Raw genomic sequence first — 13,326 nt, forward strand, 5'->3', positions numbered from 1 at the left:
TTTTCCTTCAGAAATATTTTGGTTCTCCTCCTCAAAAATAACGTTGAACTAGAACAGTAGACTTTAAAATGCAGGTATTAGCTATTAATTCAGATGTGAAGTAAATTTAATTTTTACATTTTTGAGGTGTCTAGGATTTCTTTTTCTAAAATTTCAGAAATAATATCAACTCGTTTTTCTTTCAACAGCAACCTTTCCCAAAGAAATTGCCCATGTCTCAGTCAGTGCCTCATATTTATATTCAAGTTAAAGAATTTATTTATGCCAGTCTTAAATTTTCAGAGTCACTACACCGGAGGTAAGTTTACTAATGAGAAATGTATCTATCAGAGCTATTTTTGTGAAACATTATTTGGTTTATAGGCCATGACTCTTTATTGGACTGCTACCATGTTGGAAGGCTTATATATTTTAGTAGAAGTGAAAGTTTTAGTTGCTCAGTTGTGTCTGACCTTTTGAGACTCCATGGACTGTAGCCTGCCAGGTTCCTCTGTCAGTGCAATTCTCCAGGCAAGAATATTGGAATGGGTTGCCACTCCCTTCTTCAGGGAATGTTCCCAACCCAGGGATTGAACCCAGGTCTTCCACATTGCATGCAGATTCTTAATCATCTAAGCCATCAGGCAAGCCTATTTTAGTGGCATTTAGGATTAGGTTGATATAAATTTGAAGTTACATATTTTTTTGACATTTCATTATGTAAATCTTCAAATATATATAAAAGTAGAGGTAATAGGAAAAGAAACTCCTGTGTTTTCAGCATTTTGATTTAACCATAATAAATGTTTTTTCCATAATAACCTGTTATATTTGCTGAATTATTTTAAATCAAACTCCAGAAATAATGGCATTTTATCCCTCACTACTCAAGTGTTTTTAAAAACAATAAGGACATTTCATTGTTTAGCACACTTAACAAAATTTAACACTATTCCATAGTATCTGTTCTCTAGCCCATATCAGGATTTTATAAGTTGTTCCCCAAATGTCTGTTTATGGCTGGTATGTTTGAATCAGGGACTAAATAAAGTTCACACCTTATGTTTGTTGTTAAATCTGTTTTACCGGTCTCTCTTCTATTTTTTCTCTAGTTTTTAGATCTTATTTATTTTAATTTCTCTATTGCTCAGGTTACCAATGGCTAAATAATATTCCTTTATTTCACTGACTTGTCAAAAAGCTAATATTCTTAATAGTTTTTACTTGAGTAGGCTTAAAGTGAAGATTCAGACAAAATCAGTGAGAATTAATAAAGAATGCTATGAAAGTGTTACTCTGCTGCTGCTGCTGCTGCTGCGTTGCTTCAGTCGTGTCCGACTCTGTGCGACCCCATAGACAGCAGCCCACCAGGCTCCGCCATCCCTGGGATTCTCCAGGCAAGAACACTGGAGTGGGTTGCCATTCCGTTCTCTAGAGGATCTTCCTGACCCAGAGATCGAACCTGTTCTCCTGCATTGTAGGTGGATTGTTTACCATCTGAGCCACTATATCTACCTAAAGAATGCAATAGCAAATTGGTATCATGCTCAGTAATGGAGAGCAACAAGCGTCTATTGGTTCCTATAGCCAAATTAGTTATATAGGAGAGAGAATACCATTTAACTGGTGTGATGAAGGTAATACCCAACATTTATAGATATGGGAAATATGATATCCTTGTTTTGCACATAAGGAAACTGAAACTCAGAGAGGCTATATCATTCATCCAGAATGACCCAGCCAGTATGAGATCTGTCATAAAGGAGCAGTTCTTCTGACCCCATATCAGTGAAAGTATCTAGCTACCTAGATGGACCCTGCATTATAGACATATAATATATTTCTCCCATCCAAGTACTAACCAGGTCCAACTCTGCTTAGCTTCCGATATCAGACGAGATCAGGCGCATTCAGGGTGGTATGGCCGTAGACATAGTCATATAATATATTTCTAATTGGGAATGCTCTGGAGGAGAGAGTGGTGATGCACGCTTTCATGTCTTCCTTTTTGAAATCCTTTTTTCTGAATTCATATACTTAATAGCAGTAATCATTTTCAGTATGAACCTCTTCTGAATTTTAAGTCATAAAAAGGCATGAAGGCAGTTCACATAAATAGGTATTTTTCAGGCCAAAACAGTGAGGCCAATGACAGATGTTTTTTTCTTGTTGTATGTGTGTCTCTTATGGTAAGCTACCACTATTTTGGATTTAAACAATGTGTAAATAAACAGTAAATGAAATGTGTGCCCTGCCAGGGTAAAAGAGTTACCTGATTTTAGGTCTTATACTGCTTTTTTTTTTTGTACATAGGAATTCTTTAAAAGATTTCTTGATTTTTGTTCTACAGAATATGAGTTAGAGAGCAAAGGAAAGGAAAGGAATACAAATACCTAATATGTAGCATTCTGTAGTGTGTGTTTCTCACAAGCCAGTGACTCTCAAAGTGTAGTCCCCAGACCAGCAGCCTTAGCATCACGTGGGAAAATGCTGGAAATGCAACCTTAGACCTAGTGAATTAGAAACTGAGGATGGGACCCTTGACTTTGCTCAAGTTCTCTGGGTGACTCTGATGTACTCTCAGAACCACTGCCTCATCATACTCTACTAGCCTCTTATATTGTTGTTTCTAAAGATATATTTTAAAGACATTAGCTTATAACTGCAATCATAAAACTAACTAGAAGTAATGTATTCTCTGAACTGTACAACATAATACACAGTTATCATTCAGCATTGGAAAAACAATGGATACAAAAGAGTATTCATTGAAACAGAATGACAAACTTTTACAATGGTAGTTTTCAATAGTGGAGCTCTAATGGTCTGAGAGCTGCCAAAATTTATACCTTTTTTTTTTTTTTCCCCATTTAAAAGTTCTGATCTAAAACAGAGGCAGTATAATGCAGTAGTGAAGAACATAAGCTTCAGACTTACACCTTAGTTTGAGTCTTGATGCTGACATTCACTCTGTAGTAGGACCTTGGGCAATCAAATTGTAGTTTCCTCATATATAAAATGAGAGAAATAACTCATAGGTTATTTTAAGAATTAAATGAAGTGCTGTATGTGTATAGAGCACTCAGTGTAGCTTGGCACATGGTAGGCACATAAGGCATAAAACAGGATGGATTACTACAGTATTAGATGTGGGACTAGAGCTGGGAGTGTTTATATTTTATTTTCAGCCTTTGGGGAACTGTGGAAGTATTTTAAACTAAAAAATGACATGACTGGAGGAATATCTTAGAAAGTTTACTCTGGCCTCAATGTGGATGGTAGATTGGAGGGGATGAAGAAATAGTCATGTTGAATTGGTAAAGGCAGTGGCTCAAGACAGATGAAGAGAGACTTGAAGTAGTCAGAATCAGTAGTGATGAAAAGGAACAAACATATAAAAAGTGTTTAGGAATATTATTTACAATAGTCAGGACATGGAAGCAACCTAAATGTCCATCAACAGAGGAATGGATAAAGAAGATGTGGTGCATATATATAATGAAATATTACTCAGCCATAAAAGGAAGAAAGCAGGGGCATTTGCAGCAACATGGATGGACCTAGAAATTGTCATACAGAGTGAAGTCAGAAAAAGAAAGACAAAAACCATACAATACTGCTTATATATGGAATCTAGAAAAATAATTCAGATGAGCTTACTTGCAAAGCTGAAATAGAGGCACAGATTACAAAACATAGTTATGGTTACCACGGGCAGGAGTGGGGGTGGGATGAACTGGGAGATTGGGATTGATATATATACCTGCGTGTATGCTCAGTCACTCAGTCGTGTCTGACTCTTGCTACCTACCACATAGACTGTAGCCTGCCATGCTCCTCTGTCCATGGGATTATCCCAGCAAGAATGCTGGAGTGGGTTGCCATTTCCTTTTCCAGAGGATCTTCCCAACGCAGGGGTCGAACCCACATCTCCTGCAGCTCCTGCATTGGCAGGCGGATTGGTTAAAACTAAACCATCTGACTTATATACACTATATATAAAATATCTAAAAAGAGCACTACGTTTCCCTGGTAGCTCAGTGGTGAAGAATCTGCCTGCCAGTGCAGGAGCCGCAGGTTTGATCCCTGAGTCAGGAAGATCCCCTGGAAAAGGAAATGGCAGCCCACTCCAGTATTCTTGCCTGGGAAATTCCATGAACAGAGAAGCCTGGTGGGCTACAGTCCGTGGCGTCGCAAAGAGGTGGACATGACTTAGTGACTAAAACAATACAGTGTTACATTCTCAGGTTTTTCTGTGCTGTCTTTTGAACTTGAAAACCTAAATTATAATAACTATATCACCTATTAGCTTTACTGTCTGTCATGTGAATTTGTTCCAGAATGAAGACTATAAAAAACTTGCATTTCAACCCCCAATTTACTATTTGGGGATAGAAGGAACTTCATATAACAAAATGCTAACATAGAGGATATAAACACAGTTAAATGTTTGCATTTACTATTTTAATTCAAAACACAAAGTGTATTACAAAACATATATTTCGATTGCTCAGATCAAACAATTCTTTCATATCTAGTGATTTCCTTGTTTTCTTCATATCATTTGATGATATGTCTTTTTTCCCCCACATCACTTTGTAGTAGAGATTCAGAACGTTGATGAGAAATGTTTCATGCTATAAAAGATAGTTATCTATGCAAATTTCTCTCATTGTCAATATCACAGTCACACATTTTATGAATCAGGATAGTTAACAAGCTATTTTTAGAAATATATAATCAATTTGGTAGTAATTCTGATACCATTGGGCTTCCCTTGTGGCTCAGCTGTTAAAGAATCCGCCTGCAATGTGGGAGACCTGGGTTCAATCCCTGGCTTGGGAAGATCCCCTGGAGAAGGGAAAGGCTACCCATTCCAGTCTTCTGGCCTGGAGAATTCCATGTACTGTATAGTCCATGGGGTCACAAAGAGTCAGACACGACTGAGTGACTTTTCACTTTCATTTTCACTGATACCATAACAGCAGATCATGATTCCAAATTGACTTTAGATGGACTGTTTAGCATTATTTTATATTCATTAACTGAATGCCATCAGCTACATTATTTGATTCAGAGGTTATTTTTATTGCACTCCTGAGTTTGCACCAATTTATAACTGTCTTTTATTCACCTGAATTGTTTCATATGGATAATTTTCCATGTGTAAAGTGAATTTTTATCAATTTAATGTCATGATTTTAGATATTCTTTGGGTTTTTTAATATTCTTTGGTTTTTTTGTTATTTTAATCATGCTCTTGGTGGATGGCGCTTTTGTGGTATTTATGATAAATCTGTGCATATCAGATTTGTCTTTATCTTAAATGCATATACGAAATTGTCCATATAAGAATTATCTAGTAAAACTCATTCAATATAATTAATAAAAAGGCATTGCACACACACATACACACACACTCAAAAAAGTGTTTAGGAGCCCTAAAATTAGAGTATTTATGAATAATTAGATGAAGAAGTTAAGGGACAAAAAAGAATTTGACTTACACTTGGGTGGACTTAACTTTGTTTATATACACTCAAATTGATTCTGGTTATAGTTACCTTTGAAAACAATGATACATACATTCATTTTTTACTTTGGGGTAAAGTATGCAAGTAAAAAGGAGAAAAAAGAAATATCTCAACGGTCACCCTACAACTTGGCTCAAATGTTATATTGTAGAATTATTCTTGAAGCTGCAATCCTGAATCTGTAAACTGGTCCTCCTCATTTTTCCTTTAAATATAGATTACTTTAACAATGAGTATCATATATAATATGTATATCCTGAAAAGTATTTTTTATTATCTAATCTAACTGTTGATTCCTGAAATACAGGACTGATACTTAGTTAAGATACTGTTAATTGGTAGGAAGTATAGAAATTTAGCATCTTAGAATTAACTTTTATTTTGTTTTTTTACAGAGGAGAGGCAGTGCAGTGGATCTCTATTGTTATTTGATTTTTTTACAGCATTTGTAATACCAAAGATAAAAGCCATTAGTCACAATATTATGTGTAATTTTCCCAAAAGCTCCCCTACCTCCCCCTCAGTTCTGATTCTTTTTATGTATGAACTCCTAGCATTCTAAAAGGTAAATGTTTATTAATGCTACAGCAGGAAAGATTGTCTAGTTTTTCCTTCTCTTCTTAATAAAAATATTGTCATTTTGTTACTTCAGTATTCAGTTCTCATTAACTCTGATACTGTGTTATTCATCTTGCAAGGCATTTATGCTTACGTTTTTAAAAAATTAGCTTTACTAAGTACATTGCCTATTTTCATTTTGTTAATGAAATAATAACTACCTCAGAATACAGAAACAGCATAGTTAGTATGAAAGTATATAAATTTATTCTCGGTTATCAGCTTTCTGACATGTATTTTCACTTAAAAATTTTATATCTGTGATCTAAAATTGAGCTACTGGAGTTGCTTTTTTTCTTAATTTGTCAGTAAAAGAGTTATGGAAAATAACTTTGTGTGTTTAAAGCTCTTTTATTATGTTTAAACATATTTTGCAGTTAAATTTTTAGAACAAGAAGATGCTTTAGAGCTCTTATAGTAAAAATGTTTGGGTTTTTTTTTTTTTTATGTGAATAAAAGCAGGGCCAGTGAATGAAATGACTTCATGAAGAAACTCCAAAGTCTTTGTTATTTGGTTGCAGAGGAAACATCTGGATCTAATATGACCTTTAAGAAATTTTCAGTTTTCATAAAAGGTTAAGCTGTAACATAATTAAGAGATTTATTGTATATTAATATTTAATTACTATGAAATGCTATTTAAAAATTAGGAAGAGTACAAGTTATAATCTCAAAAGACAAAGAGTTAAGGGAAAAAATTGCTCAGTTAGGATAAAAGCCTTGTGGGGGAAATCCTGGTGATTGTTGGGTAAATCTTACCAGTACCAATAGGACATAGGTGCTGATAGGTTTTCTTTATCTGCTTTTACTTATGGAAGAAAAAGATGCATTGATTCAGCATTCAGGGAAGTTGAGGGGACTTAAAAGACATTATCTGTCATGGGTAACTTTTCATCTGAAAAGGATGCTGTGCAGGGTGTCTTTAAGCATAATTCTGAGTGTGTCAGGAAAGAAACCAGAGGAGTTGGCAACCACCTCCTTTTTATCAGTGTCAGTACGTTGCTTGTTCTAGGGACACTATTGATAGATTAGAGTTTTCTGTTAGTTTGCTGCTGTGTAACCCTGAAACCCTACTGAAATTATATACATTGCCTGGGCAGTCTTGACTTTAGATGCAAAGAATCAGAGAGACATAGTCGCCTCAGGTCTGCCAGAATTAGAGTTGGCACATTTTGAAGAGGACCTGCATTAAAATGGAGAACATTAGGATAGTAGTGAAAATTACCTGTGATTTATCAAATCTTGCTCTATTTGCATATTTAAATATTAATATAAACTAGTAAATATTTGTGCTTCATAGATTTGTAAGAGTAATATCTTAATCAAATAAAAAGTAAAAGGGTGCTAAAATTAACATGTTAGACTGTTTTTGAGGCAGTGAGTCTCAACTGGGGCAGTTTTTCCCCCCAAAGTATATTTGACACCATCTAGAGACATTTTGCAGAGAAGGCAATGGCACCCCACTCCAGTACTCCTGCCTGGAAAATCCCATGGACGGAGGAGACTGGTAGGCTGCAGTCCATGGGATCGTTAAGAGTTGGATTCGACTGAGTGACTTCACTTTCACTTTTCACTCTTATGCATTGGAGAAGGAAATGGCAACCCACTCCAGTGTTCTTGCCTGGAGAGTCCCAGGGATGGGGGAGCCTGGTGGACTGCCGCCTATGGGATTGCATAGAGTCGGACACGACTGAAGTGACTTAGCAGCAGAGACATTTTGGGTTGTCACGACTAGGGGAAAGAATGTTACCTGCATCAAGTGGATGGAGGCCAGGGATGCTACTACACATCTTTCAATGGTACCAGACAGCCCTACAAAAAAGAACTATCTAGCCTGTATGTATGTCAGTAGTGTTAAGACTGTGAAAACTTGATCTAGGACACAGCTTAATTGTTTTGGTTATGAGGCTGTATACAAAAAATATATATCATTATTTACTTAAATTGAAGGCCTAGTGGTTAGAAGAAAATAGTCTTTTTAGTCCTATTTTAGCAATGTTTAGGATGCTAAGAAACATAGGGTTAGTTCCTCCCTCTCCCAAATTAAAACTAGTGTAAGGCAGTTAATTTCTTTGAATCTTTAAAAAAAAACTCAGTGGAAATGGATAGCTTAGTTATATTAAAATTGAATCTAGCAATTAATTATATCCAGAGGGTTCACATCAATTTGTATTTTAACTATAGTGTATATAAAGTGTCTTTATATACACATATATAATGTGTCGTTGGCTGTCACACAGTGGAGTTATAATTTAAGGATAGTTTTATTTCCTTATACTAAGTACCCTATGGTTTTACTGTAACAGTTAATTGAATACAGTTAAATTTTTCTGTAAATGAACAGTTTCACTTATGGAAAGTATCCTTTTTATGAAACTAAATTGAATTGAAATATGTGAGTTAATAAATATGAATGATTGTAATCTATATAACAATATAAAAAAAATGAAGCAAGTTACTTTAGTAAGTTGCATTAAATTATTTAGAAAGCTAAGTAACTGTAACCCTTGTGAAAAGCTTAATGATATCACCCTTTGTTTTTAGCTCAACAGAAATAGATGATATGCTTAGAAAATCTACAAATCTGCTGCTGACCAGAACTTTGAGTAGCTGTTTACTGAATCTTATTAAAAAACCTCATATAGGTTTGACAGAGGTAGGTTAAAGATATTTATAGCTAAATGTTTCATTGTACGAAACAATTATTATAAATTTATTGCTGAACATCATCCTATAAAACTTTTCATTTTAAATTTATTGATAGAAGTGGATTTGTTTTAAAACAAAATTCTCATTGTAAATTCAAGTGATATGAGGGAAAAGGGTTTACATGGAGAATAGTGGATAGGTGAAGATGTTAGAAGATATATGGAGATTTGTGTTTGTCAGACTTTACATGAAGTGAAAATATTCTCTTTTAACTTTGTGAATGTATAAAATTTGAAAAAGTATCTTGGAAAGTTATTTTAAATTAATTGATAGACTCTTTTTTTTAATGATAGTACTTGTAAGCAGTATTTGTAGCAGGCTTTGATATCAGATAATTGGTTGTATGCTATACTGCTATAATTATGCAGAAATGGTGCAGTTGCTGAAAGTAATAATCCTGTTTTTAAAAAGGTAATGACGTTGTATACATGTAACTTTTTATGTATTTTACCGGAGATATTTTCTATTTTCTAGCTAGTGCAAATCATCATAAATACCACACACCTAGAACAAGCCTGCAAATACCTTGAAGACTTTATAACTAACATTACAAATATTTCTCAAGAAACCGTCCATACCACAAGACTTTATGGGCTTTCTACTTTTAAGGTATGTAAAAGTCTGACCAAAAGTTTTTATTTCAATCACTGTAAGCAAACTTTTAAAGAGTAAAGACAAACAAAATATATATACTTGTATACATGTATATATATATATATAATCATGTTTTATATTTTGTTATATGTATAATTGTTATATACCATTATATTCCTAATAATTGAAAATTAGAGGTAACTATTGTTAACAGTGGGCAAATAAATGTCAGTTCCTTTTGGGCATTTTAAACATCTTGTTAAAAGAAAAAGTATATTGATTTTTTATAGCTATATTACATATTCTTCATGTTTTGAAGACTTAAGAATAGTGCTGAATTAGTCTAACTGAATTTTCTTTCATGTCTCACAGTTTAATAATTAATTATGTATGTAATATATATGTGTGTGTATATGTTTGGAAATTTAAAATGTAAGAAGAATTAGATAAGTATAAGATTTGCTTTACATCCTTTATTGAGTCTGATTGGAAGAAAAATAAATATTACTTTATTACATTATTATCCAAATCCTACCCTTTTCTCAATGGAAAGATTTTTGTTTTTGTAATACTGTGGAATATACCAAAAGATTAATTAATGATTGTTTTAAGCAGAGTGGAAGATTAAATTTGTAAATTTGTTTTTTAAGTTATTTTGTTATTTTATTAATTTGGAATCATGTAGATGAGACACTGGCATAGTCTTAACAAAATAAATCCTTTGCATTGAATATTTTGTTAAACTAATATAAACCACTTACTGATTCCTTATCTGTAAACTAGGCTTTCTAGTTTAACCTCGTAACCCTTTCTAAGTTTTCTACTAAAAAGAATTCTCATCTCCCTACTCTTACTACTTGATGTTGTGTGTGTGTGCTCAGTTGTGTCCAACTCTTTGCAACCCCATGGACTGTAGGGTAGCCTGCTAGGCTCCTCTGTCTATGGAATTTTCCAGGCAAGAATACTAGAGTGGGTTGCCATTTCCTTCTCCAGGGAATCTTCCAAACCCAGGGATCAAACCCATGTCTTGCATCTCCTTCATTGGCATGTGGATTCTTTACCACTGTGCCACCTGGGACGTCATGATAAATTACCCAGTTTATCCCTTAAGATCATAGTATAATCATTTATATTTTAGAAATTCAGTATACTTGTTTTTAGATATAACTAATGTTAACAGTAATCAGACTTTGAAAGTGTGAAGTCAAGAGAAGACCCTTAGTTTCCTAAAATTAGCAGCCTGATCCCCAAATCTTCTGCTCCTCTGATGATTCTTAAGTACATGTAGCCATCCTGATCCATAAGACACAAATGCAGATGATATCTGAGTGGACAAATTAATAAAATTATATATTACAAGTGAAATAGAAGCTGAACAAAACAGGCATTCATTTATTCAGTTTTGAACTGTGGTGTTGGAGAAGACTCTTGACAGTCCCTTGGACTGCAAGGAGAGCAAACCAGTCAATCCTAAATATTCATTGGAGAGACTGATGCTGAAGCTGAAGCTCTAATACTTTGGCTACATGATATGAAGAACTGACTTATTGGAAAAGCCCCTGACGCTGGGAAAGGTTGAAGGTAGGAGGAGAAGGGGATGACAGAGGATGAGATGATTGGATGGCATCACCAACTCAATGGACATGAGTTTGAGCAAGCTCCAGAAGAAGGTGAAGGACAGGGAAGCCTGGCACGCTGCAGTCCATGGGGTCACAGAGAGTTGGATACGACCGAGTGAACAGCAGCAAATAGTACAGTAATTATGAGCATATACTCTGGAATTAGACTACTGTGTGACTTTGCCACATTCTTTCATTTTAATGACTCCTGGGTTTATTATCTATAAAATTAGAGTAGTAATATATTATCTGTGTCATACAGTTATGATGAGGATTAAAGGGGACACTTAGCGCAGTGCCGTTTGTTGTACATGATCTGTGCTCTGAGCACTCTGTTAGGTGCTGAAAATAGAGAAATAAATCCCTGCCCTCAGGGAGGTCAGGAGGGAAAGCTGTAAAAGTACTCTTGAAAATATGATATAAAAAGTACCATAATATAGAAGTAGATTCCACAAGTTTGTGAACATTTATTTATCCATAGACTGATTGATTCTTTACTTCAATGTTAGATTTTATACAATCCTTTTTCTTTATTGTTTTCTGTCCTTAGATGTCCATATGTTACTCATATGCTGTCAAGAAGGGATTTACTGGGGACTAGAATTGTAAGCATATTTAACAGTTGGCATTATATTCATTAGGCTAACTCTATACTCTGATTAAAACATGAGATGCATTAATCAAGGGATCGTCAAGCAATTTTTCTTACCAGTTGTAAGTCAGCGTGCCACAGATACTGGAACATAATGCTTTAGATTAAGGGATCCCGGAACTACATATACTTCGCAAAATCTTCCTGTTGGGAGGAAACATTTAGAAATGTGAGCTCTGGTCCATATTGCCAATGGTCCTTAAGTTGTAGATATTTAGTTGAAAGTACAACTGTCATAAGATATACTCCTTGACTTTTCTTGGAAATCAGGAAATCAAGTTCAGCTTGTACAAATAGTAGAGCATCCTTATTTTTTATTGTTTATTTTTTATTTTCACAAAGAACTTAGGAAACCCTTTCTGTTTGATGATATAAAAACAAGAGCTATTTCAAGCTCAATATGTGAAGATTAAGTGTTCTTCAGTTCTGCCTTTGATCTATTTCAAGAGGAATTATTTATCTTAAACTGTGATATAAGAAAGCAATTCAACAGGGAGAATTGTTCAATCAATATTAAAGTGAATTCCTGAGGGAGATTGGGGGAATTTCCATTCATAGTGAGTAGTCTGTAGATGATTAAAGTACAGTTTTGATTACAGATATTAGCATGGATTGCTTAGTTAACCTCTTAGCCTAATTTTTTTCAGTCCAATGGCCTGATTAAACATATTCCTATTAAGTTACTTAATGATTATAGAAATAATCTTGTATGCATGATCCTTTTACCCATACATCCATTTGCTTCCCCTCCAAACCCCCACATATGCATATACAAAGTGCTTGATTTTATATATTTGTTTACTTTATGAAATACTGTATAGACTGTCTCATTAGCTTGCCTTTCATTGTACTAAATCTGTGAGTGATAAAGTAGATGGTTCCTGCCCTTCAGCAGTACCACAGTTTTTTGAAGTTAACGTGAACCCACACTGAGAGTTACTTGAAGCTAATATAAGATTTCTAACTAGAGAGATTTGCATCAGAATAGAGGGGAAAGCGGGAATAGCATTCCCCTTTTAATCTGTGTAGTAGAGGAATGGCCCAGTTCTTTTTCTTTGGCATCAGAGCTGTTTAACTTTGCTCCATGAAGCATTTCCAACCTGCCACCCTGAAGAGTCCTTTCCTTTTGAGTCCTGGCAGTAATTGCAGGTGTAAGTGCCTAGAAAGTATATACTTGTGATTCTTCGTCAATTTGCCTTTTTTAATCTGTTGATGAGTATGTAGCAAATTTTTTTTTATTATGGCTAAAGTGATAGTGGTAAATTATCTTTGATTAAGGACTTGAAATTTTCCTCCTGTGGAGCTGGTACATGAACTCTAAAAAAAACTTAAAAATGTAACATTCATATATAAACATACATAATTTATACAGGCACTAATTATAAATAGATATAGCTCAATTATTATTAAAAAGTGAACACAGACTTCGATTTTTCCAGTCTGGCATGTAAAGAGCTAGGAAGTTGTCACTCTGTCCCGACAAGTAAAAAGCTGAGAAGATTGTGAAAAAATCAACAACTCTTCCTTGATCTTTCAGAGAAGTGATATCACAGACCACACTGCTGCCACCAAAATTGGAGAAATAGACAAATATAGAGAATGACAACTTAGGAAAACCTAA

General features: G+C 34.5%; 1 protein-coding gene across 4 annotated transcripts in view; it reads left to right on the forward strand.

Moving 5' to 3' along the window:
- EXOC6 (exocyst complex component 6) overlaps nt 1–13,326 on the forward strand; it is a 178,400-nt gene that overhangs the window by 82,559 nt on the left and 82,515 nt on the right. For all 4 annotated transcript variants that reach the window (XM_065922922.1, XM_065922926.1, XM_065922923.1 and 1 more), the window contains exons 15-17: nt 189–298; nt 8,676–8,787; nt 9,315–9,449. In XM_065922922.1, coding sequence (XP_065778994.1) covers nt 189–298; nt 8,676–8,787; nt 9,315–9,449 — 357 coding nt within the window. The remainder of the gene's footprint in view (nt 1–188; nt 299–8,675; nt 8,788–9,314; nt 9,450–13,326) is intronic.

This window comes from Muntiacus reevesi, chromosome 2 (assembly GCF_963930625.1).
Source record: "Muntiacus reevesi chromosome 2, mMunRee1.1, whole genome shotgun sequence".
Taxonomy (NCBI): domain Eukaryota; kingdom Metazoa; phylum Chordata; class Mammalia; order Artiodactyla; family Cervidae; genus Muntiacus; species Muntiacus reevesi.